Source organism: Mus caroli, chromosome 11, assembly GCF_900094665.2.
Source record: "Mus caroli chromosome 11, CAROLI_EIJ_v1.1, whole genome shotgun sequence".
NCBI classification, from domain to species: Eukaryota; Metazoa; Chordata; class Mammalia; order Rodentia; family Muridae; genus Mus; species Mus caroli.
In genome coordinates this window covers 8,803,353-8,828,484 of record NC_034580.1, presented here as the reverse complement: position 1 = coordinate 8,828,484, position 25,132 = coordinate 8,803,353, and the positions used below count along the sequence as shown (strand labels likewise).

The 25,132-nt window shown below is 39.6% G+C and overlaps 1 protein-coding gene across 6 annotated transcripts in view; it reads left to right on the top strand.

Annotated features, from left to right (window-relative positions):
- Positions 1 to 25,132, top strand: part of Cobl (cordon-bleu WH2 repeat protein) — a 230,454-nt gene that overhangs the window by 143,288 nt on the left and 62,034 nt on the right. For 5 of the 6 annotated variants that reach the window (XM_029483415.1, XM_021176724.2, XM_029483414.1 and 2 more), the window contains 2 exons: positions 10,871 to 11,009; positions 13,496 to 13,666. In XM_029483415.1, the coding sequence (XP_029339275.1) occupies positions 10,871 to 11,009; positions 13,496 to 13,666 (310 nt within the window). The remainder of the gene's footprint in view (positions 1 to 10,870; positions 11,010 to 13,495; positions 13,667 to 25,132) is intronic. The other variant, XM_029483416.1, reaches the window with a different exon arrangement.

Here is a 25,132-nt window from a genome sequence, read left to right as displayed (position 1 = left end):
AGCATTGGAAATGTAATTGAGGAAAATATGTAATAAAAATATATATATATAAGGATATAGTGGCTAGAAAATTATATAGGTAGGCAAACCCACAGTGTTGAATAATCACAATTAATGAGTGGATTATCTTAAGCCTAGAAGAAGTATTCTGGTTAAAAGGCTTTCAATGTTAGCAGCAACAACTTCAGTGGAAAATAGAATTACTGCCAGAGGCCAAACAATTACCCAAGAATTCCTCAGTAGTTGAGTACAAGGAAACTGCAGCTCCAGGGTGCTTGGCTCACCATACCACCAATGCCATGCAGACCTAGAAGTGCCTTAGAATTTAGAATACCATACTGTAGTTGATATTTCCCAAAACATTGCAAGGTTTGCTGTTCAGTTATTTGAAAATATGCTGGTGGTCTTTTATAAACTCAGTATGAGCTAATCATCTAATAAGGGTTCTTTATGTTATTAATGTGATAAAACAAAAGCACAAAGTCTAATCTTCATCACTCTTAAGTACGCAGCCGTGACACTCGCCAGACTCATAGTCTATTTCAGGCACCCACATCAGCTGCCTCTCTTTCCAGTCCCAGGAGATCCAACACCCTCTTCTGGCTTCCCCAGGCACCTTCATGAACATGGTGTACATACAAACAAGCAGATGCATCCACATAAAATTAGAAAAAAATGAATAAGTCTTTGTAACCGTGTAGAAAATTGAGGTATATACACCCTATACTGATCTCAAATTTTTCTGCCTTGGATCAGCAATCCCCTATACCCCAGCAGCCACTGTTCTACTTTTTGTGATTTAGAGTTTTAGCTGTTAGATGTCCCGTGTAAATGGATTTATGCATTATGTTTTTATGACTGGCACATTCCATTTAATGTAATTTTCCAAACGTTTATCTATATTGTAACATGCTTTATAGTTTCTTTGTTCCTTAAGGCTGAATGCACTTTTCATAATACATACAATCAACTTCAGAAATTTAGGTTGTCCATGAATCTTGGCTATTTGGAGCAGCTATTTGTATAATGGATATACACATATTTATTTGAAATCTTACTTTAATCCTATTTGTAGATTTTAATGCATACACAAAGTTAAAGGCACGGCTATATGCTAAGTCTATTTTAATTACTTGTGGAGCTCCCATATATGTTTCATAATTATTGTATCATTTTATATTAGTATTCCTGTTCTTGAGAATTTTATTCATATATACAGTGAAACACTGCCATTTATTTTCTTATTTCCAGCCTCCAACTCCCCATAAATTCTCCCTTATATGGCCTGCTCCCAATTTCATGTTTTGTTTTGCTGATAACCTGCTAAGTCCCATTAGTGCAGACCATATGTTCATGGGCATGGGGCCATCCGCTGGAGCATGGGAAACCAACCAGTGGCCATACATTTAAAGAAAAAAAATAGAGAAGAAGAATTCTCCCTCCTCCCACAGCTGTCAACTGCCAAGTGCATCTCAGAGAGGAGTGAGACCTAGAGAGTACTCCCCTATCAGTTCCCAAACGTTAGTCTGGCTGATGATGTCATCATGGGCAGGACTTGTGAACCAGGCCATGGCTGGTGTGAGCTCCTGGGTATGATAGACTTGTTGAGTCAGAAGTTGGCATTTCCTAGCACAGCTCTCCATCTTTCAGTTCTTATGTTCCTTCTGCCCCTTCTTCCTGGATATTCCCTGTGCCTTGATGGTGATTCGGAGAAGGAGTAGGTTGAGAAATACACTACATTCAGAGCTGAGCACTCAGTCATCTCTTCTTAGTCCTTTGACTAAGTCCTAAGACCATTGCAGGAAAAAGATTCTCTGACCAAGGTTTAGGTAGAGAGCAGCCCAAGTCTATAAGTATAAACATAAATATTTCCATGACAATTTGACAACATGGCCATTTAGCAAAATAACAGTAGCAGTTTTTGTGCTAGGGCCTGTGACTTCTCCGGCTGTGGACTTTTTCTTATCAGAATTACAGACCCAGGCATTGTCTGTTCTGGGACAGGCCTCAAATCCAATAAGAATGCGGTTCATTAGCCAATAACAGTCACACCACGATCTGCACCAGTGGACATGTCTTGTCTGGTAGGTCAGTATTGGCTAAGACGATTGACACCTCCATTCCCCCTGCAATCTGCATGGCACCTTCCAGTGCTATGAAAGCATGTATATTTTGAGATCAGTTTGAGATTGATTTTTCACTTTCTTTAGCCACATTCTCACGCGCATGCACCTTTATTGTCTTGGAGACCTCTGGGATCTCACTGACCAGTAACTCCTAGGTAGGTACTCCATGCCTTGCACTGATTTTTATTAACTAATCTAAATCTTTTGTGAGAGGTGTTATCCACCTGTGCAGGGTAATTCCATCTCTGCTCCCCACCCCTTTTTCAGTTATATTTTGAAATCAACTTACTAGTGATTTTACATAAAGCATTTTTTCCTGTATCTGTAGTTTTGGTTAACCTACTATTTTCTCCTCTTCCCCAAACCCCATCCCTCCCCCCTCCCTACTTGATTATTTTATTCCCAGTTTTACACTTTGTTTTTGATCACATGAATTTCACTACCCTTCCAACTATCCATTTTCATTGGGTTGTAAGGTTGTAGGCTTACAAGGCTTCCCTTGTGTTACCCTCCCCTGTCCCACTTCTATAGTCACCCATCCATTTCTTCTTTTTTTTTTTCCCGCTTGCCATTTTAATGTTTTTTTTTTGATTTTTAATATTTTTATTACATATTTTCCTCAATTACATTTCCAATGCTATCCCAAAAGTCCCCCATAGCGCCCCCCACTTCCCTACCCACCCATTCCCATTCTTTTGGCCCTGGCATTCCCCTATATTGGGGCATCAGCCTTCCAATCCCATTCTAATTACAATTCCCTATTCTCCTCCCCTTAACATATACATCTCCTCTGAAAAAGACACCCTTCTAGTTGTTCAGTGTCGTATACTCAAGATTTCTATTGTTTGGATAAAACCCATGACCACATGACACTTGGGAGGAAAGGGTCAGGGACTACAGGTTGGAAACTACTGGTTTAAATATTTATTTATTTTTAAATAAATAACAATTGTGTGTCTTTATGGGTACAGTGTGATTCTTGAAACATTGTAGAAAAGGTTAAGCTTGTCATATCTTCCACCTCAGCCCTTTGGCTTTTTTTTTTGTGGATGGAAAGTATTAATCATCTATTCTCTTAAGTAATTTGAAATTCATACACATTACAGTGTTAGAAACCATGGTTACCATCAGGCAGCATGACAATTTGTTCTTTCAGTTTATCTAAAATATGGTATCTTTTGATTTAAATCTCCTCTTTCTCTCTCCCATAGTATGTATAGTCTGTGTTCTTCCACTGACAGGCATGTAGACTGCCTGTGTATTTTGGCTTTTGTGAGTAACACAAGAGAGCAAATATCCCTCCAGTTCACATGTGTCCAACCTCTGCATATGTGCCCTGAGCGGGAAGGGCTGGATCATGTGTTTCTATTCGATGAGCCTTCATGCTCATTGTTTTCTTTATTTACATTTCAAATGTTGTCCCCTTTCCTAGTTTTGCTTCAGAAAATCCTGTATCCCCTCTCCCCCTCCACCTGCTCCCCAACCCACCCACTCCTGCTTCCTGGCCCTGGCATTCCCCTTTACGGGGCATAGAGCCTTCACAGGACCAGTTGCCTCTCCTCCCCTTGATGACCAATTAGGCCATTCTCTGCTACATATGCAGCTAAAGCCATGAGTCTCGCCATGTGCTTTCTTTGTTTGGTGGTTTAGTCCCAGAGAGCTTTCAGGGTACTTGTTAGTTCATATTGTTGTTCCTCCTATGGGGCTGTAAACCCCTTCAGCTCCTTAGGTACTTTCTCTAGCTCCTTCATGGAGGACCCTGTGCTTCATTCAATAGATGGCTGTGCATGCTCATCCCTTCCAGTGGTAGCAATATTTCTCTTTTCCATATCCTTCCCAAGTTATTTTATCATCTTTCAAAATAATCACCATTGTAATCAGTATGGTGGTTTTCACTGTTATTTCCTTGATAATTAACTTGATAATTAACTTGATAATTTGACTTGTTGAGCAGTTTTAATATTCTGTTGATATATAAAACAAGAACTGGTTTTGTTTGTTTGGGGTAGAGGTTTACACTGCAACCTATTTGGCATCAGACTTGTTGCAATCCTGCTTTAGCCTGCTGAACACTCAGATTACAGATATGAGTTACTATACCTGGTTTCTTTTGACTATGTGATCAGACCCTTTGGCTATTGTTTAACTGAGATTAATGTATTATTGTTAGTGTTTCTTATATAGTTTATATTTTGTCCCTGTATTGGATTGAGTCTATAGTTTCAAGTATTTCTCCCAACTCATTCCTGCATTTCTGATCTCTTATTATTCTCTCTCTCTCTCTCTCTCTCTCTCTCTCTCTCTCTCTCTCTCTGTGTGTGTGTGTGTGTGTGTGTGTGTGTGTGTGTGTCTTTCTGACTCTCTCTGCTATACAAATGTCCTTTAGTTTGGTCTGATTATATTTGTTTCCTTTTGTTTTTGTAACCTTAACCAAGGAGAGCAAAAATCAAAACATTGGCAATAAAATCTGAATAAGACTCAAGTAAACAAGAGTATATTCATGGTTTAGATATTAAAAGTATTAGTGTTATTTATATGTATAACACCGAGAGAACTCTGCAGATTCAATACAATCAAAACTTCAATGTTGTTTTTCACAGAGACAGAAGAAACAATCCACAAAGAACTACAAAAAGAGCCCTAGTAAACGAAACCCCCTGGGGTTGGGGGAAAGAAACAAACAGCGGAAGACAGCACACTCCATGATTTCAAAGTACAGTGTAGTATGTTATAAAACTGTTATAATCAAAGCAGCAACAGAGAGATAACATAGAAATAGACTGGTGAATGAGATGGGACAGGGATACACTCACTGGTTTACAGTCACCTGACTGTCAGCAAAGGCACCAAGTGAGCCCAGTGAGTAAGAGTTTCTTCAATAAATTGCTCTCAAGAAACTGGACTTTCATGTGTGGTAGAATAACATTGGACCTTTATCTCAGCCCATGCACAAACTTAGCTCAAGGTGGATTTAAAGACCTCGAAGTAATACCTGAAATTATGAAACTGTTTGAACAAACTATACAGAGAGCTCTGTGACCTTCGTCTGGGCAGTTATTGTTTTAGATCTCTATTTTTAGCAGATGGTTTTGTCAGTGGATTCTTGGCTGCCACTCTATTTTTTCCGCACACCTTCCTACATAACCATCCCACCACTTCTGGTCTACAAAGGGTCTTCTGGGAAGCAAGCTCTCATCTCATGATCTGCTCATGTGCAGCATTTAGCAGCCCCTTCTTGATACTCTGTGCTGATTCTCTCTAGCTTTGTCATTGGATGGTTACATTACAGGGTGTCTTTCATCTGCTTTACTTTGAGTTCATTTCTGTTGGAATCCTTTGATCTACCTGAAGTTTTACATAGTGAGATTTTGATTGTTATTTCTCCAGATAAACCACTATCTACCCCTTCCTCCTCTTCTTTTTCTGGAAGTTCTGTGATGCATACATCACTCCCTGCCATGTCGTCTCATAGAGCACTCAACTTCCTTCTTTCTTAGAAAGTCCTCTGACTCATTCATTTCTAGTAGCATACCTTTATATTAGCAGAATCTTTGCTCTCTGTGATCAGATTTGCTGGGTAAACCCTTAAGGACTTCCCAGCTTTGCTGAGTTCTACAGGCCCAGCATGTCCTCTATTCTTTGGATTCTGTCTTTGTGTTCATCTTTAAGTTGCTCACATAGTGTTCCTCATGTTGCTTACTCATTCATCTGTCTGTCTGGCCTCTTATAAGTCATGAAACTCTACCAAGAAAATTGCTTTTAATATTTTCAGGCCACCACTCTCCATTTCTTTAGGATTATTTGTCTAGAGATTTAACTTGCTGCTTCTCTCAGGACACAGTTTTCTGGAATTTTATTTGTTATTGTAAACTCTACATTTTAAAAAAGAAATCAAAGCAAAAGAAAACAAAACAAAAGAAAACAAAACAAAACAACCAGAACAGAACAACAAAAACTCATGCATCCTCCCAGACCATAGAGTTTAGCATTTTATGGATGAACAGGGTAGTAAATCCATCTGCAGATCTTGGGAAGAGCTCAAACTTTGCCTGTGTTTGTATCTTCTTTGGCCTCATGTGATTATTCCCAGACAGATACAATATTTATGATTTTCTCTTTTTCAAGTAGTATATAATTTTTTCCTCCCTCTGCTGTTGATCTGTAGTACTGCAGGTCTCTGACATTACAACTGGTCTCCCTTGGTCTGGCTAACTCCCCAGGTATCAGAACTGTGCTACTCTGCACTACCAGTCAAATGTGACCAAAACCATTAAATCATGCAAGCCTATATAGAAATCTAAAGCATCCCATTCCCTTACCACTCTTGTAATACCCCCTAAATAATCCTTGAGCTGGTACTTACTTCTGATTGTGCCGTGCCTTCCTTAGTGGCAATGCCAGGTCTCTGAGCTCTGGATCAACCAGCGTTTAAATTCTTTTTTCTTCAATTCCTGTCATCTGCCCACATCCAAAAGACATCAGCTCCCTACGAGGTCTCCTGTCACTCTGGACCGATCCAGTTCCTGCCTAGGCAACCCTTCTTAAAATCTGGAAAGTGTCCTTATGATTCCTTCTCCTTCCTCCCAAGGGAGATCTGAGCGGTGCTGACTTTGGGGGAAGGGATGTGGTACTTAAAATGAATTGACTTTCTTATTCAGGTTCATGTGGCTGCTCTTGCTTGAGTGGTCTGGGTGCTGTGACTTCCTGGCTGATCACAACCATTCTCATTAAAGCTTTGTGAGCCACAGGTGGATGTTAAGTCACTGCTTCTGTAGAACAAGAACCAGGGCTTCATATCCCTCCATCTTAATGTTGCAAATGATTTTTAAATTGGGATACATAAATTTGGACTCTGTTGTCTTCACCCTGAATTTTACATCTTTACTCAAGAAGCTAAAATAAATGGACTTAATAAGTTCTGATGAGGAAAGGAAAAGATAAATGTGGGGGAGAGAAACTTGAGAGTCTTATAAGGAACATAGTTTGTAATAATCAAGACAAACTTCAAATTCAACTAAAGGCCTTAGTACTTGATGCCTCATTTGTCCAACTGAGTAACAGTAGCTTAAGAAGATGCTTAAAGTTTACACACAGGATAAGGGGATGGAGGGAGGGGGAAAGAATGATTATGAACATAAAAATAACAGCATGTGAGAGTATAGATGTAGTAAGTAGCTTATGATTGTATTATAATATATACATATAGCAAACCATCATCTTCAGTTCCTCAAATATATGCAATACTTTCTTATCAACTATACTTTAGTAAATAGGAAAATATGGCTTATAAAGCAAATTAAAGTCTCTCCTTTTGAATCCCCATGTAACTGAATAATTTTTTAAAAATTATTTTTAAATAATTTTAAATAATGATGGTTTTCAGGAGGTGCTATGATAAATGCCTAACAAAGTGGGGGCAAGTAAATATTTACTCCTAGGGACACGACAGGCATCAGACAGACCCAGAACCCCACTAGGCTACTGCATCTAGGGCAGACTCCATTGCACCCCAGAGTACAGAGTAAGCTGATGACTGACTGTTACATACCTGAGCAGGAAAACCATGTGACGCTTTTTCCCAGGCAGCTAGGCTCCCAACTGCAACCAGGTGGCTTCAGACATCAGACATGGCTAAGTCAGCACCAAACAGATAATGTGCTTCATATACTCCAGAGGAGCTCAGAGCCTTTTCCTCCTGTTCCACTCTGCACCCTGAAAGTTCACCTTTAGGGAGGTCAGCTGAGAACCCTTCTGTGTGGGAAGGGCAGACTTAAGAGAGAAATCTGCACAGGTGGATATGTGGAGCTCTTTCCTCTCAGCAAACCAGATTTCTGCCCAGATGCTCCAGGGAATCTTATAATTGTGTGAATAGACGCTCTGCTCCAAAACAATATAGGTGGTCATCCAAAAAGCACAGATATGTGTCCATACTTTGGTCTTCGTTCTTCTTGAGTTTCATGTGTTTTACAAATTGTATCTTATATCTTGGGTATTCTAAGTACTCCCAGGAGTTCGTGTCTCTAGCTGCATATGTATCAGAAGATGGCCTATTCAGCCATCAGTGGAAAGAGAGACCCATTGGTCTTGCAAACTTTATATGCCTAAGTACAGGGGAACGCCAGGGCCAAGAAGTGGGAGTGGGGGAGGGAGAGATGGGGGGAGAGCATGGGGGGCTTTTGGGATAGCAATGGAAATGTAAATGAAGAAAATACCTAATTAAAAAAAAAGAAAAAAAACAAAAAGCACAGATATTTTAAGACAGGTTAAAATCAGATTATCAGAGATAGGTTGGAGAGTAGAAGTAAAGGAAAAGAGACTTATAGGAAGTGCAACACATAAAGTTAAAAATAATAAAAATAAAAATATTGTAACGGTATCAGAAGAAAATGAGAGAAATATACCCAAGAAAGAAGACCATATTGCTGATTTCAAAATAAGTAGAAATCTTGGAAATTGAATATTCTGCAACATACTTTAACACTCAAGAAAATTGGGCAGTCAAATAATGGAAATTTCCAAGAAAGAGGCAGGAACATTAGAGAAAAAATGGATAATTGGTTCATGATCCTTTGCATTCGAATGATTTCCTTCATGTTCACAGAGGAAAAACAGAAAGAATAAAAGTAATGCAAACCCAAAAGGTAGAACTAGAACATTCTGCAGGCTGCAGGAATATAAATGCCTCAGAAAAAGCATGCTCTGCCCCAGCATGGAATATCTGGTCACATGGAGAGGACACTACAGGTCAGCAACAGGGAAGGAAAGCACGCTGAAGACTGCACCACAGTGGGGTTTGTATCCCATGGGCACCGTGGCAGACAGGGAACAGGCAGGCTGAATGGTTCCAGTATTTTGTAATTGTTTACTTTTCCTCTGTGCTCATGTACAGTGTAATAGGATAAAGACATTTTAGGATCTGAACATTTTTAAGTTCAAAGTCTCAAAAATCACGTACAGCTTGTTCCATAAACAGGAAATCTACAGAGTAGGAAAAGTGAATTTCCTGGAAGTTTAGCTAGGAAGAGTGAGTTAAGTACCAGGTCAGTTCCCCAGGCAGGATGCAGGAGGATGCAGTGACGCTTCCTCTTCAGGGCTGGGCGCGGGGCAACACGTAAGGACTTCATATATTCTGTTTGAGAATGCTGAACCACAGACGCTTTGAGGTAACAGAACCTGTTGATGAGAATGCACTACTGAGGGGCCTGATAGTAGATGATGATTGAAGTCTCAGATTGCAGATTTGGAATCATAATGGAGAAGACAAATCAGCCCTTGTGTGTATAAGAACTAACTCCCTATCTTATGGAGCAGCAAGTCAGAACACACAAATCAAGACAGTGTAGGAACTGTCCTTTGTGGTAAAACAGTGAATTCTAAAGGAAGGTGTTTTCTGTGGATGCTACTAGAGTGGAAGTGGTAACTAAGTGTCATTGACAACTAAGCTTTGAAGGGTTATTTGAGTTTGTTTGGCCGTTTTCTTATGCAAAGTATAACAAAGAACTTTGAGCACATAACAAGATTGTTGTGGTATATTACAGAGCCAGGAAATAAAAAGCATCACTTTTAAAAGAGAAAAAATTAAAATTAGAAAAAAAAGATATGCCTACAGTTAGTACTTGCTCTAAACAAAATGATTTTTTTCACCTTTTGTTGGCATATACATTCACTGTTTCACCATAGAGGATTGAATATTTTACAGTAAATATATATCACTGTTAATATTTATAAATGTTTTACAGATATATACACACACACCCTTCTAGTTAAGAAAGGAGGATTACTGTAGCTTAGTGCTGTATCAATTCTATGTTCTAATATTCATGAAGCATGTTTAAATTACCAGAGAGCACCCACATCAGACCTGTGGTACTAGTGGGTGGTGCATAGGCTCCAGCCCTGGAAATCTTTAGTAATGGTTAGGCAGGACCTTACTATGAGGAACTGAAGACAAGAAACAGTGGAGTCATCCTCTGCTCTTATGCCCTTCCTTTTCAATGAATCTCAATCAAGTGACATGAGCGAGTTGTAACTTTGACTGCTAGGAGGACAGGAAAATAATTGAGTCCTCCAGAAGCAAAGAGTTGTGATCAGTGAGTCACAGACTTGACTTTCAGTAGGGATACCTGCCCACGCTGCTGGTAGTGTTAGAATTTCATTTTCATCCCATCGGAGGCACAGCTGGATGCTAGAACAGATCTGTTCTAGAATGGGAGACTGATATCCCCATCTTGGTCTGAAGGCCCCATATAGAGATGCTTCACTGTGGGCCTAGATGCAGAGTAGGCACGATGTGGCTTGTGCTGGGCCTGGTTGTTCTGGGATGTCTGCAGGAAGAGGAAGAGTGGGAGCTAAGCTTCCATCTACACACACCTCTCCTATTTTAGGATGAATAAGTTAATTCTTTGTTCTTCAGTAAGGACAAACTTCGTTTTCTTATTCATATGCTTAGGAAAGTCTGCAAGTCTCCAAAAATGCCTAGAAAATAGGCACTTCTTGCACAAAATAGGGAACTAGGGAATTTGGAAGTAACCCTGCCACTTCAGGTCTACACCAAAGCATGAAAGACCACAGCTGCTTAAGAGGAGCATAATTGGACAAGCAGTGTGACAGCTCTCCTTTTATGGCCATGCCACCCAGAGCCTGCCTCTGAGGGGCATGCATTCCATGTGTGTTTTGCCTCTTACAGACCAACTAATCCTTTTACAGACCAGCTAATCCTTGCTGTCCTTTATTGTGCTTCCTAGGCCTCCCTCAGCTCACAGGCTGATCTCCAGAAGAAGAAGAGGCGGGCGCCAGCTCCTCCTCCACCACAGCCACCACCACCAAGTCCTGTGGTCCCCAACCGCAAGGAAGATAAGGAAGAGAACAGGAAGAGCACAGTGGGTGAGTGAATGTGGCCTGCTCTGTGCATGTCTGGGATGCTTGCTTTAATACACTCTTGTTAACCTTGGCAGTGGTGTCCTTGTTAACTACATTAACCAGAAAGCAAGTATGCTAAAGAATGTCTGGAAATGACTAGCTCTGAATTGCCTTAATATCTTACTTACACTGAGGAAGGCATAAAGGATGTGAAGATAGTGGGGAGGATGGGATGTGGTTAAAGAACGCAGAACCCAAGGAGACAGTGACAAGTGAGGCTCATGTGAGTGGCTGTGGCATGTGTTGCTGACTGGAGGATATGTGTAGAGGCTATTCGAAAAGTCGTCTATCATTCGAAAGACATCTTAGACCTCTCATGGTATATAGAATTTGTGCCTTCCTAACCTGAATGTCTGAAATCTGAAATTCTTCAGAATCTGAAACCATTTGAACACCAACATGATACCACAAACTTATACCATGGATCTTGGTTTTATGAACAAAATTATTTTAAAATTACATAAAATTACCATCAGATTCTCTCTATATAAATTATAAATGGATTTTATATTTAGATTTGAGTTCCATCACCAAGATATCTCATCATGTATATGTAAATGTTCTGTAATTAGAAAAATCTGAAATCCAAAACACCTCTGGTTCTGAGCATTTGGATGTTAGCCTATGAGTCCCCATTTATACACTGCTGAGACAGCTAGCAAAGCCCCAGTGTTGAGAGTAAGAGAACTCAAAAGAACCAGTATAGAGTCTTTGACACCTCTAAGCAAAGAGTAACCTGTAAGATCATTATACTCCACCCTTGTGTGCTACAGATCATAGGAGACAACACTAAGGGCTGGACCTCCAAGATCCATGAGCCTTGGGAGGCTCATTTTTATTTTAAAATCTTTTAGTATCCACTATTTCACTGTAGTAAGAATATAACCAGTTATTGCAGAGAAGGGATTAGAACTTTGCAGCATTGGATTCTCTGGTTAAAATTTCCATCAGAACCCTGGCTGAAGCCATGAGCCATTCACAGTTTCAGACAGTCAGTTGTCTTCCCATTGACAACGAGTCTTTAGCCCCACAGGGACAATACTCCCAATCATAAGTGGTTGCACTGTCAAATTCTTAAATGTTAATAAGGGTGAGTTGGCTGTCGGTCAGTATTCTTTGCTTTACTCAGTACTTTATTTGTAATGCCTGGCATCTCATATCCTGAGAATCGATTATCCTAAGAAGTAACAACCTGTGTTTTATATCTGTTCTTCCCATTTCCCAGAGGAATCTATTGTCAGAATAAAAAAGAAGGGGTGGAGAGATGGCTCAGAGAGAAAGGCTCCTGCCACCAAGCCTCATACCCGAGTTTGATCCTGGGAACCTGTGGAGAGAACGTCCACAGGTTATCCTCTGACATCCACATGCAAGTGATGCCCAGACCCATACTCATGTGTGTAAATACACATACACTAAATAGTCAGACAAATAAATGTGTAAACATACATAAACTAAACAAATGAACACACAAAGGTACAAACAAACATACACTAAAGAAATAACAAATAAATAGAATAAAAAGGTTCATTTAAAGAAGCATTCTTTAAAAGATTGAAAAGCACAATAAACAATTACCAGTTCATTTGAACTGTACTATTCTATTTCATGATGAGAGCCCTTTCCTCCCTTCAAGCTCTCCTCCTCCTTTTTATGAACAAACAGCTCAATTTTAAGGGAGAAATTGTGGGAATGTTTTAGAAATACATACTTTAAGTATCATGTCAATTTGTTAAATCAGCTTCCAAACCCAACACCCCATTTCTAGTCAAGGAAGGACCAAAGCCTCATATTCCCTGAACCTGGGTCCATGCTGGACACGAGATCAGCTGGTGGCCATAGATGCCAACAGAGATGTGAGACCTATGTCTAAAACTTACAACTGTACTAACATCCCTTCATTGAGAGATATTGCAAAGAGAAGATATGGATGGTGGCAGTTTGCCATGCTTCCTCCTACCCAGTCCTAGACTTGTTTGTGGGGACAAGAAAAACCAGAATCCTTTTCTTTCTAAGAATAATGTTGCCCTTTGAGGACAGGAGCTGGTAGACAAGGTCTTGTGGTTACCGCTAGGTAAATGGCTTTGATATTGGATATGACTGTTCTAATGCAGAGGTAACTGGAATTTGACATTGTGTATGGCTGGCTTGGTGCAGACTGAGGCTGAAGTTGAAATTGAACATGGCTGCTTTGGTATTTGATTTGGTATTGAATGTGATTTGTTTAGCATTAGATTTAGTATTGGGCGTGACCACTTTTTGGTATAAAATTTGATGTTGTATACTTATGCTTTGTTGTAGGATTTGGTATTGGATATGGCTGGTTTGGTGCAGAGTGGTGTGGGGCGTGGTGTTGAGTGTGACTGGTTTTATGTCTGGTGAGCAATAGCAGTACACCATTCGTTAAAAGATAGGACCTCCTTTGGCTTAACCTTTGAATCCTTCCCATGTAGGTGTTGGACGTCAGGTGCCACAAAAGCCTCCCAGAGGCACAGCTCGGGGCCCACCCCAGTTAGTGCTCCCCCCGCCCCCACCCTACCCTCCTCCTGACACAGATGTGACAGAGCCTGTCACCTTTCCTGGGGAAGGCGCTGGTTCCGAGACCTCAGAGCTGAGACCCAAACGTACGTGCCTCTTGTTGCCATCCCAGCTATGTGTTGACCATCTGTCTTTCTGGTCTCTACTGGTATAAAGCTGTGTTCAGACATCCCCTTCTTGCTTTTGGACATCTGTACCTTTCCTTTCCCAAATGCTCAATGCAATGCATCTAGCTTCACAGAGAACGCACTGTGAATGTCACACCATAGCTTGTAAGAATGATGTAGTCAGTCAGTGGCTCCTACTACCCTTAGACTTTAGCTGAAGCTGTGCTCATGAGTATACAGTCAGTGAGGAGCTGATGCTCTTGGGGTTGGGAGTTTCTTAAGAATGCGTACAGATAGCAACAACCTCTGGCAGAACAAACTTTGCCAGTTTGCTGCTGCTCACTCAGGGTGGTTATGGATGCATATCAGGGTATTGCAAGGATGCTGTTTATAAGTCAGCTTTGAACCATGGCCAGTGGCTAGGCATTGGAACACTTCTCTGTAAGTCAAAGAAACCAGATCAGCCAAAGAAGAAGCAGCTTTAGTCTAGCCACAGCCCGAACTAGTGTTCTGTCTTGCATTTGTTTCTCACTATGCCCTGTCTTCCCTCAAAGTCTCTTGGGATTCTTTTTGGATGTTAATAAGTATGAATAGCATTCCTACTATGAGATGGATAAGAGCTATACAAGCCATACATGTTTGGAAGGCATTGCCTTCATGTCAGGCCTGTGACAGTGTTTCTTGCAAAGCAGGCTTCTTCATAGACCATGGATTCTAATGGTGCAGTGTCATACTGAGGTAGCCCAGTTAGCAATATCTGAATAATCGTGTACTGTAGGAAGTTTGTGCTTTTCCACTATTGCATTTACCTATTACTGTCTTTGAAAATGATAATTACCTGCCGGCTAACTTATTTCCTTTCTTTGGGCAAAATAATGGTGATTCAGTTTACTGTTTTCTATAAGTAGTTCTTATTCCTTTCAACTATTTTTATCCTTTTTATATTGAGCATGTTTCTTCATGCAGACAAATTGTAGGTATTTGATATTTAAGAATCAACTAAAAATGCTGGAGAAATGGTTAAAAGCAATTGTTCCTCTTGCAGAGGACCTAGGTTCTTTTTCCAGCACTTACATTAGGATTCACAACCATCTTAAAAATTTCTTCTGACTTCCATGGACACCAGGCATGCACATGGTGCACATACATACATGCAGGAAACTACTAATACACATGAAAATAAAAATAAATAAATCTTTAAAGAAGAATCAACTAGATATCTATCAATACAATGCTAGCTTTTTTATCTCAAACCATTGTGGCATCTCTGAAGAGAGGGATTATTTCAGCCCCCTCACACCAAGGCACATAGTGATTTCAGAGGCCAACTCTATGACTGTTATCCTCACTCACAGTATCACCTCCCTAGTGGGGACAAGTGAATAGGATTTGCTGAGTGAGCCCAGTAAGCTCACTTCATGAAGAGAAGACGCCTACAAGATCTGCAGTGTAGTAGTCTACAAAGGGTGGAAGAGCCAGGTAAAGGCCTGAACCATATCCCCAACTTGCCTTTCTGCAAACCCTCATATTCATGACACCCAGCAGGCAGGCTAGGGCTGTAGACAGATCCCATCCTGCCCTGAGAATTCCTCAGTGGTCTGAAGGGTATGGAGGAAAGCAGCAGACAGTTAGAAAACTTGATTCCCTCTTGCCCTGTGGCTCAGTTTCTTGTCCTATGGTAACTGCCTTCTGTCTTTGAGTTTACTTCTCCAGATATGGCATTTCTTAGCCCTACACATCATCAATCACCTTTCTTCCATCCTCCCCTACCCACAAGGACACATGTAATAGAGTAAACTTGGAGGCCCCAGAAGCCATTAGATGAGTCAACAAATGCCATTCTGTTCAGTCTTCCTTGGCCCCTGCAATCCAGTCCAGCCCCTCGGACATACCTGAGTCCATTCCTTTCTCCTGTGTGTGCACCAGAATCTTAAGTATTCAATGAAAAGCTGTCATGTTGCCTAATTAGCAGAACTGGTCTGTCAGTTGCTTACAACATTGAAAATGGATCACCCACCCAATCAGGCAGACTACAACTTGCCTTTTTAAATTCAGGATTTTAAAAGTAGAAAAAAAAAAAAAAGGAAATGTTTTCCATAAAGGAGCCATCTAGTTACTCCTCCAACCTTGTCTGTCCTGTGAAAGGCAAAAGTGGTGGGCATATAAAGTATCATACGCTCCTCGCCTACTCTCCTTATCAGAATTCTGGCTGCTTGAGGCGACATGGATTCTTAGCAGAGATATTTTCATGCTAGCTCCAAACCCCTATGTATCTCCTCCTGCTTTCATTTTTAAAACATCATTCCTCATAAAGGAATTTCCATGCCTTCAGTGGGATCTTGAGTATCCCACACATGGCATCTCATATAGACTGCACCTCAGCGCTGCTATCTGAGGAAATTAAACCTGAATGTCTTATGTGATGTTGTGAAAATGTCTTACTAAAGGACCTCAGCCCTCTGTCTTGCTTTATTTACCACATACTCTTTCTTGTATTGAGCTGAAGTCGTCCATGGGACACTTTGGCTTCGGCATACCCATTGTGATATGTACAGCAGATATAATTACCATGAAGTTATTAGTCTTTCTTGGAAGTAGTAAGCTCAACTAACCTTCCTAAGTTTGAGAAGTGATGGATTTATACACAGCTGTGGGAAGGCATGGAGCAGGTTCTTAGAACTCTGTGCTGTTTTGATCACTCCTACTCTACCTTTCTGTTTCAACCATTTCCTCCCTAGCTTTTATAAATACTTGATCCATGGCCATGAAACCACACTTACCTATAATGGGAAAAAAACAGAAAGACAGGATCTATGTGTGTACTCTTGCACAGATGTGAGACTTTTGAACATGTTTAGGGTTAAGAGCTCAGAAGACAGAGAAAACAGCCATACATGTGCGAGCTTTGCTTTAAGAGTCCATCTGTTACTGCCTGTTCACAAGCCCAACTTGGATGATTCCAGCCTAGATACAGGTTAATATGAGTTCTATACATGCCAGCTTGTCAAGCAAGCTGCATTATCTGTGTACATCCTGCTGTTTATGAGCAAGCCTACCATCTTTCTGGCTTGAGATTTTCTAGACCCTTTGCTTGTCCTCTATTACAGAGGTATATGCCTAAGATAGTTGAAGGTTATTTTCTTGCTTATGTTTTTGTTCATGCTTAAAGTTGGTTCTTGATATAGTATAAATCTCTCCCATTCAGCTTTGTTATACTGAGATCTGCTTGAAGCTAGAAAGAATTCAGCAATATCATCTTAACTATACTTTAGAATATTCTCAGTGAGTCAACATTCTGTTAAAGACCTGTGACCATTTTACTTAAGAAAGATTGAAAATCTCAGTGGAGTTCAGTATACCTGTTCTGCTTGCTTCTTTATTCTTTGGTTGGGTCTAGTCCTTTAAATGTGAATACCTCTAGAATAGTTCCCAATGATATCCTCCTTATTAATTTCCTTTACTTGCCCTGGTGATTCTTAATAAAGAAAATAGGACAAAGTAGTCATGAGACCCTTATCACTTCCAAGAAGAGCATAGAGGATAGCTGTGGCTTTAAGGTTAGATACCCATTTCACTCCTTTCTTCTGGAGATACCTGGATGTCATAAGTGAGATGCTTTCACGAGACCTTGTGGTAATGGACTAAAGCCCTATATCCTCTGAGCACAAGACTAGATCCTCCCAGTGGCCCATTGAGTTAATGTGGAAGAAGACTCTCACCAGTATAGCCCACACATGTTGGATCCCTTGACTGCATCTTGTGGAAGACCTTATACCACAATCATCTGGCTAAGTATGCCTAGTTTCCAGGCATTCTGCAAAACTATGAAATAATACATGCCATTGCTTTAAGCTGGTGTGTATTAGTACAGTTTGTTTGATAGCAGTAATTAACTAATACTAGTGATAAGTAAGTGAAGCCTGTCTTTATGGGCTGCTGTCTCTTTCCAATGAGGGAACGTCATTTAACAGAACAGGGGTGGCAAAAATGGGCCCAAACTGGTCACCAGAGGTCCAGGTATGATTTCCTTCTATGGTCTTAGGTCTCAAGCAAGAAGCATGAGGTTCTTTCTTGGGTAGACACTAGATGTTTCAGTCACAGAAGACCGTCTCTTCTAATAACTCTGTAAGAGGAAGGTAAATCATTGAAACGTATCTTCATGTCTCATTGATCACATTGGGTAATACATTGGCCTAACACCTGACATGAATGACATTACCTTAAGTGAACCAGGCCTACCCAGACAGTAGGGATAGGACCAGCTCTGCTCAAGAGATAAGGAAGTTGATGAGCAGCAGATACCAGGGTTAATATTGTGTACGCAGCTAAGCCTTCGGTTTGGTTGTTATCTGAAGAGCATAATATAGTGTGTTAGCAAGTAAAAGAGAAGTGTCCATTGGGAAAGGACATATGTAAGAGTAGGCACAAAGACAGTACAGCCAAGCAAGTGAAAGCCAAAAATCAAAGGAACAGTGTCACCCAGGACAAGCCACCTCAGACTTTGTGTCTACGCATCTCTCTCACTTTCTGCTTTTACAGAGCAGAGGAAATACTGATAGAATGCTGAGCACCAGAATATAGTCATCCTTCCTCGCCCGCCCGCACAGATCTGTTCCATAGACTCAGTTACCATGATCTGAATGAACTGGAAAGTTTCAGAAACAGTACATATACCTTAAGTTTAGATTCTCCTAAACCTTGGGATGAAATTTCATAGCATCCATCTTTGTCCTGCCTAGGACCTGTACCGTCCCTTTGTCCCTGTATTCACACTATTGCCGCCTTTAGTGTCACTTGGTAGCATTTCCATTTTAAGAATGACAATAGGAATACTGTAGCATCCATGTTCAAATAAACTTTATTTTCCTTAATAATGGCCCCAAAATATGAGGGTGCTATCAATTCAGTCATGCTTACTTTAAATGAAGGCAAAGAAAATTACATGTTGCACTTGCTAAGATCTTTGGTAAAAATTTAAATTCAACACATACACATATGCATATGTCTATGTCTCTAAATAGTTTTAAGTACTTTAATATTCTCAGTACTTTCTGGCATCCAGTGGGGAATTTAGAATGCATTCTTTGTGGCTGGAGATGCTTATTATACACCTACTTAGTATCCAGAGACTAGAGAATCTGGCTTCTAGATAATCTTGGTAGTAAGAAGATAGAAAGGTAGTGTTGGTAGTGTTGTGTATCTTAACTCATAAATCCTAATAATGTTAGGTGTTTAAAATTACTCCCTGCTTTAGAAAACATTCTTTCATATTCCTAAGTAAGTTAACTATAATCAAAGCATGGCCTTAAAAAAGGCAACAGAAAGCAGATGGGAAGTTTCCTCTGTCAGAGAATATGGCCTTCCTTCTGCTAGCCGTTGTCCATACCTACCTAGAATTAAGCTTCCTTTTCTATGAGCCATGAAGTCAGCTCCTTCATGGTCAAAACATCTTGCAGATTCTGCACAAATGAATGCCATAGATGATGAAGAAGAGTGATTAAGCTCCATAGCTTCCCAAAGCCTCCTGTTACCCAGGTTGTCTTCAACATGACTGTGTGTGAATGGTTCTTAACATAATTTTAAGAGCAGGAGACTAATAGCTCTCTGCTCTGTGTTCTTTAATCTTGTTCATATTAATAAGCTTTCATATTTCCCATTAGATATCTACTTACACATGCAAGCACTTTATATGCATGTCTAAGCCAATAATACTGTGTGCATTTGGATTTTGCTTCATAGCTTTCTAACCAGCTTCCATTCTGCCAGCATTTGAATCTGCTCTAATGAATCACTTTTGTAGAACTATCCCATGAGTTGCACTGAACTGTTTATTTTCAGGATTTACAGTACAATCATAATTGGACTATTAATGGCTCATCAGTTACAGATTCCAGTTAGAAGACCCTGGGGATTTTCAGATAGAGCACATGGAGCTCATACTGAAGCATTGCTTTAAATTTTTTAATTAAATTATTCAATGACTATCATTTTTGTACACATTTTCTGTACATACTTTGAGGAAATAAGTCTTTCTGTGGATATATGTTTACAAGAGAATTGGCAAAGAATTATAATGGCATAGAAAAAATGAGGTCATTTTCTCCTGCTCTCAGCAGTAGCAACCACTGTAGTGTTCTGATTTTAAATTGTAATCACTTCTGGGTCTTTTGGCTAAGATCATGCATAGAATCCTCTTTTAAATTTGAACAGAAACCTTATTCTAAAACACGTTAAGGAAATTCTAAACCAGGGGGAAAGGATCAGAGAAAACAATTAGCATTTTGAATTAAAAGTTGGTAATTTGAGTTTGATTGATGAAAAATGAACAATAATAATCCATACTTCAGGCAAGTGACTCAGCAGAGATGCTAAGAACCGAGAGATTTGGAGCATACCCTGGCAGTTGGCAGATGCCAGCATGTGATCTAACTGTACTCTGGGAGGAAATGCTCACAAAGGGCTGGTGACTGGTAACAACTAGAGCCTGAACAGAGAGCCTGAAGCTTGTGAGATGAGGCAGCATTTTGGCAGATGCCTTTAAATTTGGGTCAGTGCTCCTAAGTCACCTAATCTCTTATTCTAAAATTCAGCCCCCACCCCAATTAAATATGTCTGCTTTTAAAAACAAACCTATTAATTGCAAAGCTCCTTGAAGTCTGCAACTGGGTAGAGATAAGAGCAAGCACAGCGACGTTCACTTGTTCACTTGCCCTTTTCTCCTATTGATTTGTGACTTTCCTGGTCATGGCAAGGGAGCTGGCTGCACAGCTGCTCCTGCTGCCATGGGAAAAGGCAGAGCATCCAGGAAAACAGGAAATGGATTGTGAGCGAATAGCCTTTTCCATAAAACAGCAGGAAAGTATTGACTGTGGGAGCAGAGTCTGTCCCTGACTAGATCTTCAGCTTGTTATTTTTGTACCTTGGACATTATTATCCACCCCCCTAGAACTAATATAGGATGCTCTTTAAAATAGAAGTAAGGAAAGCTACAGTCTATGTAGAGCATTGAAGTAAAAGGAAATTTGGTAACTTAATTCTTCTTGGTAATTATTTTTAGTACTTCTTGTCCCTAACTTGAAAGAGATTTAAAGAATTAAGTGGTAATGCAATGGAATTGGCCTATGCCAGCACATGAAAGCAGATTGTTCAAAGTTCAAGAAACTTATAAGCCAATTACTGAATAGAATTATTAATTAAAAATGTTAAGAGTGAATATTTTTCATTTTTTATTCTTTGAGAATTTTATACAATGCTGTTTGATCATATTCACCTCCTCCCCTAAATCCTCTCAGCTCTTCCCCTTTTCTTACCTACCAAATTTGTGTCTACTTTTAGTTGTTTTCAAACCTACTACATACAGTTTATATTGGACGTATAGTCTTAGATGTGTAGCCTTTTGTTCGGGTGTAGTTGCCCTAATAGAGGTTACACCGTTAAGAAGACTGACTCTCCCTCTCCCGGCAATTGCTAATAACTCCTTAGCTAGGTGCCACATCATGACGACTTCTATCCTCTCTATACTGGGATGTGGTCTGGTTTGATATTGTTCAGGTTTTGTGTACACAGTCAGAACCACTGTGAGTTCATCTGTGCAACTGTCCTACTATGTCTGGAAAAGTTTTATAGTTATCTACACCTCTGCCTCTTAAAGTCTTTTATTCCTTCTTCCACCATGATCCTTGACTTTTCAGAGAAAGCAATGTACAGATGTTCCATCTAGGGCTGAGAAGATTTAAAGCAAGGGAAGATAGAATAGTGGGCCATAAGGCTAGGGGGGAATAATGGACAGAAAGGAATAAATAGGTTGAGGAATGTAAGAACAGGGTAGAGGAGGGAATATAGGGATGGAGAACAATACTAAAGATATTTTAGTAAAGTCATATGAAACCTACTACTTCTAAAATATAAGCATACACAAATATAATGACTTTAAGTGGAATTACCCTGTAACAGAGCAGTAATGTAATTGTTAGACACCATATGCTTACAAATAAAAAGCTTGGTGCCATGTATCGGTTACTACTCTTGGAGTTGTTGGAGAATGAGGTCCCAAAGGCCCTCAGGTAATAGTAATATTATCAGTGCTTTTGATTACCCTCCAGAACTTGATGGTAAGAACCTTTCCCTGCAGACATCACAAGCTGGAGTTATAGAACATGAACAAATCAAACTGGTACTCACCTGGAAGCCTCATCCCTTACAGCTAGCTTTTAAAGTTCTGAAGATGCACTATGCATGCTACTAGAGCAGAAAAGTAATTATCAGCCTTATCCAGCTGTGACTCCTGCAAGCCACAATAATCGCTGGCTTAACAGTACGTGCAGTGGTGGCACAATATTATGGGAGTAACCAACTATTTTCTGATTGGATTTAAAGCCTACTTCACTTCACATGATGAAATCCATACCTGGTACCATTATTGAGAGCCTATGGCCAGGCATCTCTAGGTCCTAGGAAAGAACCTAGTGAAGAAACAGTATAGTATTAAACCAACTCATCATAATCTATTGTTAAACAGTAGATTAGTTTATCTCTCAGCTCTAATCAGGGAATGTTATTTTTACTATAAATGGTGATTAAGACAGAGATACACATTTGTGAGATACACATTTATATAAGCTGACTGCTATAAATTAAGGCATTTAGCAAAAGTTAATGAAAGCCTTCTGTAAGAATCAATTGGTTATATAAAACTTATAAAAACAGTATTACATATTTTGTTTCTTATAAATATTGTGCTTCCTATCAATAGCGCAACAATACTTATAATTATTTATACTTTTCTTGCTGTACAGCTGGTTACTATTTATCATTACAAAGAAATACCAAATGTAAATAAAATAGAGAAAAGAAGTAAAATTTTCAGGAAACCTAGAGACAAGTTTATCTTTAATTTTCACAAATAAGTAAAGCACTGTGTTGACTAAAATAATTATACCCTTAGTGTCTTAAATCTTTACCTCATAGCATGAAATCAAGTTAGGAATCAAACTTTTTAAACATGAAGTGTTTTGAGAACTTCTTTCTGTATTATATAAATTTAAGTCCTTTGAAGAAATAAGGAATGGCCGTATAAGTTTTTTAGGGATGCTGAAAAGAACATTAAGTACTATTGCTTCCTTTTATCAGTTAAAGTAAATATGGTCTATGCTCTGAGCACTTTTGTCTCCCTTAGAGAGTCATGTGTCACAGTGTAACTCCTAAGTCCTTGATTTCAGTCCCTAACCAAAAGACCTTAAAATTTCAAACTACTTCCCTGAGAAAGTCCATTCTATTACAGTTCAGTCTTGCCCTAAAGGAAACAGAAACTTAAGATTCAAACATTGGACCCCAGCATACACTAATGCCTCATGTCTATCTCCAACTCCATGAACTCTCACTTCTGAATTTATGCTTGGGCTCAGCCCAGTAGCAGTAGCATCAAGAAGGGATATCTAAACATGAGAACATTATAAAGCAAGACCACCTATTTTTCACTAGTTCTACAAGTAGCTTAGCCATTTTTCCAACAGGTAGTCCTGCTTCTAACTGGAGAGCTATTAGCATTTACAAAGAGCTGCTGGAAGTTGGGAAGTCAGTTTCTTCAGCCCCCTGAGAGGGTATCCGTGCCCCCAACAGATGGCCCTATACCCATGTCTGTAATGGAAACACTAAAGTGAACCCAATGGATATTTTAAGAGCATACATGAAGTTGAGAACAAGAAGTGGTAGGGTAGTAGCAAGGAGTTGAGAAGGAAGAACTGGGGAGGGTATATTTTGTCAAAACTTGTTATATACATGTATGAAATTCTCAAATGATAAAACACTAAAATAAATGAGGTAGGAAATGACTTTTTCCTTCCAACTAATAGGTGTTATTGCTGTTTTATTTGGTAAGCTGAAAGACCTACAGTGAGTGCAATGACAGTTATAACACATTTTTCACTGGAGATGAATTCTACTGCCGGATCAATAGACCTCTTTAACAACATATCTGGAAAAAGACTAAAAAAAGCAATGCTGACGTCAATTGGCCAACACCACTCTGTGTGCGATGTTAAATCTCCAGGGTTGAAGTGCATGATACCAGCAGGCGGTTGTTCCACCAATACTTTACATTCATGTTTGCCATCTATTTCCTCTACAGTTTATTGCTGTGCGTCGTTCCCTACGCATGCCAAGCGTTCCTGATGGACAGGCTTCTTCCTGCCTCAGGCTTTTCCTGGTATCTCTGCTGTCCTCGCTCTGATGTTGCTGTCATTCTTCGTTCTCCTACTTTCAGGACAAAAAGTGCTCATTTGTACCTCCAGTTACTTTCTTTAGAATTTACATATAAATGCAAAAATGACAAAGACTTGTTTGAGGTTCATTTTTTTTCTTTGAAGGGGTAAAGACTTTGCAATATGAATTTTAAGTTGATAATATTGACTTATCTGAAATCCCCAGGTACTTGCATTTCTTACTGTTAAGTATACTGCTTTATCTGAATATATCCTTTTTATATTCAATGTTATCTTCCAGAATTTAGTCTCCATTTTCCTCAAACATAGATTGTATACATGATTTTTCTGGTAATGTCAATTTGAACAGAAGAGACATATTCCACCTACCTTGTGAAACAAAGTATTGAACACATGCACTCTCACCTTCTGGAACCTAGGATCTAGGATTTTCCACATGTCAGTTCATCACCTCAACTCCTTGAGGTATCTGTAGTTTTCCCATTATTCTGTCCTATGACAGTCAGCTAGTTTACAAAACAAATGAAAAGGGGAGATGTTTTTCCCTTCACCTGCATTATTCATCCATTCTTCTTTTCCATTAGAGACTCATCAAGAATTTACCTGGTACTAGGCATTGTCTGGGTTGCCAGAAAATAAAAGTAGATAACAAACACATGGGTTTTAGTTAGTCCAAGGGAGAAACAGTGTCTTTCATTTGACAAATCCTGGTTCTAAGATTTATACAGATGACAGAGGTGCCAAAGAATATAACAGCTATGTCTACAAGGGGTGCTTTGGCTTTTCCAAGATCCCTGTGCAACCGTGCGGAAACTGACGTACTTACTGTCACTCCCATCATCCAAGACAGAATAGCTAAGAAGGATCATATTAACACGCAAGGTTAAGCAGAAAGGGCAAATGTTTCTTGCTTACTTTGATCAACTTTTTTTAATGTACAAAGATACATTTGATCTGGAGATGTTTTTCATGTTTCTCTCCAGAAGAATCTTTTTAACGGTTGTGCTTACAACCTACAAGATTTTTTTTTTTTTACCTACAAGATTGTTGTCTTGTTGATCACAATGAAAACATTAGCTGAAAAATATAGGAATGATCTTAGCCAATGCTGGTATGTGTGTGTGCTGAAACAATATAAGCTGGAGCTACAGGAAACCTATACAGCCGGAGGAAAGCCAAAAATTAATGAGAATCTCTCTCTTTCTCTCTTTCTCTCTTTCTCTCT